General features: G+C 52.6%; 1 protein-coding gene across 1 annotated transcript; it reads right to left on the minus strand.

The window, feature by feature from the left end:
* Positions 1–1,429: 1,429 nt before the first annotated feature.
* Positions 1,430–1,624, minus strand: ColSpa_10222 (uncharacterized protein; the record flags this gene model as incomplete). The annotated part of the gene is made up of 1 exon (XM_049276434.1): positions 1,430–1,624. The coding sequence occupies one exon, from the start codon at positions 1,622–1,624 to the stop codon at positions 1,430–1,432; it is 195 nt and encodes a 64-aa protein (XP_049132391.1).
* Between the last annotated feature and the right edge of the window lie 1,204 nt (positions 1,625–2,828).

A 2,828-nucleotide genomic window follows, 5' to 3' on the forward strand; every position in this document is an offset into this window, starting at 1 on the left:
TCTCTGTCGATGTTCACACTCCAACCCAGCCTGCATCGACGCTTCCATGTTGATTGCTAAAAGGTCGTGGAAAGCATTGACTTGGGCACCTGGATTGGTAGATTGACAAGCGCCGAGACGCGCATTAAGAGTGGGCGTGTCTGCAAAATCACCAAGAAACCTAGGGGCTCACTAACAACCCGTCACTTCACCAATTTGTCTCACCACTCCGCCGAACCATCGCGCCAACCGTTGCAAGATTGTCGCACTCTCTGGATGGCTCGCAAGCTCTTCCCCTATATGTAGCGGTCGGGAGCATATGAATAGCAATGGCCGAAATTCATCGTTCAAGATCATCAGTTCCAGCAGCCGCAAGGAAAGGCCTGGCTCGACTGAAGTCTGTTCAAAGTTGCACCCCGACTTTTTCGTCTGTTAAAGCGAGCTTGCCAATCTCATGCGACTGCACTGGGTATATTTCCAGGGCAGAGAGCGACGTTGTGTGACGCCCTGCGCTGCACCTGTCCCTTGGACCCCTTTTTTCCAGTCCCGGCTGGCTTACGATGGGGCGCTCACGGCTTTCAAAATCTCACCATCTGCGTGCAGTGGTCTTTTTGGTTCAGCCTCAAGTCGTTCGAGGGTACGGTCCGTTCTGGTGGCGGCGTCCTTGCATCAAGCGCAATGAAACCAACTCCGTCATCCACCAATTAAACATGCGACGCAATACTCGTACACTGATTTACTTACCCAAAGTCCTTCAGGCTTGCCCTTGGTCGTTATTTGCTGCTTGACACGAGATCGAATGAGCCGCAGGAACGCCAGTCTTATCTACGCCATTGTCGTCAGCTTGCATCACAAGTCGTCTTTTGGTGGCTGTTGCATCCCGGCGGCGTCACCCGAGGTCGAAGATGTGTCTGTCTATCTGGTGTTCCCCCGCGCCCCTATTGTATTAGTCTTCCCCCTGTCCCCTATTCTAAACTTCACCCTTGCGAATGGTTCTTTGCCGCCGTCGTTTGTGGGCAAAGGGAAATGAGACGCGCATAATAACACGGAAATCAGCGTACACATCGCTTAGACTCAAGCGCAATCGCTGTTAGTCGTAGCCCTTTGCAGTCTGGCCTAGCCGATCGGGACAAATACTCATTGTCTCTACTGTGACACGGTTTACCTGGTCAGCGTCGGCCCACGCCCACCTTGCGAATCGCCCGTGCTGCCATGCAACCCCCGCGTTTTCCTCACTGGGGCGGGTTCAAAAGCTCCAGCTGATTTAGGTAGTCAAAAGGCAATTCCATCATCGCTACCGGCAGGCTTCCTCTTGTCAACTGGTACAACCATCGGCTTCGCGTTTCAATGTCGGCGGCGTCTGTTTCAAACTCTGCATGTCTCGTTGCTGGGAGCCGGATCATTCGATCTCGCAAGACTACTGCATCCTCGTGGGTCGGGATTTAAATTATCAGGCCCTCTGCTTCGGGCCTCTACCGGCCTGGACCCACGGCGACTTGGGGCCATAGGCGGGACGAGGACTGGAAGGCTCCGCGGAAGAGGCGGCACTCGATTGCGGCAGAACAATTCGGGCCCACGCCTTGCCTGTAGATGTCTCTGAATAATCTTCCTCCATCGAGTCGGGATTGCCCAACGGTTGCTCCATGTCTGTACAATTTGCGCCTCGGCGGTGGACACAAGTAAAAGTAACCCACAGTTCCCGATCTGCCAACTCATTTGTCCGGACCAAGCCAATCTCTTGGGTTATATTGAAGACCCTGTTCGAACGGCTCCAAGCTGCGCCTCCGTCCGTCAGGACACACGATGTTGGCTTCACGAATTATGCAAATCCGCAACTTGATTCGTGGATATCTGGAGGCTGTTTTTTTGTTTTTTTTTTCCTCTTTTGGTTTTTGGGGGAGCCAAGTTTCTGTGATTATGGACGGCAACCAGCAACCACTTGGTCTTCTTCAGCTTCAAAGTCTTCCCACTTACCGCTAGCCAAGCAAAGGGGCACTGTCAGGCTGTTCACAAGCGAACGGCGACAATCTTGTACTCACACCCCCTTTCAAACGTCGATGAAGGGCAGCTCAACATGCAAACATCTCTTTCCCCCGGTTCATCCCTGCGGATCAGCCGTGAACTTCCGCGCCCAATAGGAATTCTCTCAGTTCCTGACGCTTTCCCCTTCAAAATGGCGATCACTCCGTCCCAGGCTTTATGCCAAGAGATGGTGCGCCGGATAACGGCTTCGTTCACCAGTACTTGGTCTCCCGCGATTTTCCACCGCTAGAAAGGATGTAATGAGATGCTGCTCTTGCCGGAGAGCAATCATTATAAACTTTGCGTATGTTAGTTCTCCAACGTAAAAAGAAAAGGCTAAATCCATCCCAGCCAGGCGGACAACAAGCAAGAAAAGTCTTGGAGGGATTTCGATGAAGAACAAGAAAACCTTTAGCTAGTGTAGCGAACAGCATGCCCGCGATGATCCCCGTACACACATGGATACGTGCACAAGACGGGCATATATCTCAGGTCATACAAGCCCGGTATCCGCTACGCGTGCGAAACCCCAATGTTGGGGGCGGCCAACTAGTTGGACTTGACGACCGTCGAATAGCCCAGTTCAAGGCTTTTATCGGCTAGCGCCGCCGAACCAACGGACAGGTAGACAGGGCAGCCAAGGACTTCCGACATGAGGATGAGCATACGCAAGGCTGCTGCAATATCGCAAGCGAGTTTGCGCTGAATCCTAGGCAAATGACTGCTGGTTGTTTAGGCTGCAAAGTCATCCGGCAGACTGTTGGGATCGTCATCCTGGTGTAGATTAAAATACACCTCTGGAAGACAGGTCCGCAAACTTTCTTGGC

Source organism: Colletotrichum spaethianum (assembly GCF_022836535.1).
Source record: "Colletotrichum spaethianum MAFF 239500 DNA, contig34, whole genome shotgun sequence".
In the NCBI taxonomy this organism is placed as follows: Eukaryota; Fungi; Ascomycota; class Sordariomycetes; order Glomerellales; family Glomerellaceae; genus Colletotrichum; species Colletotrichum spaethianum.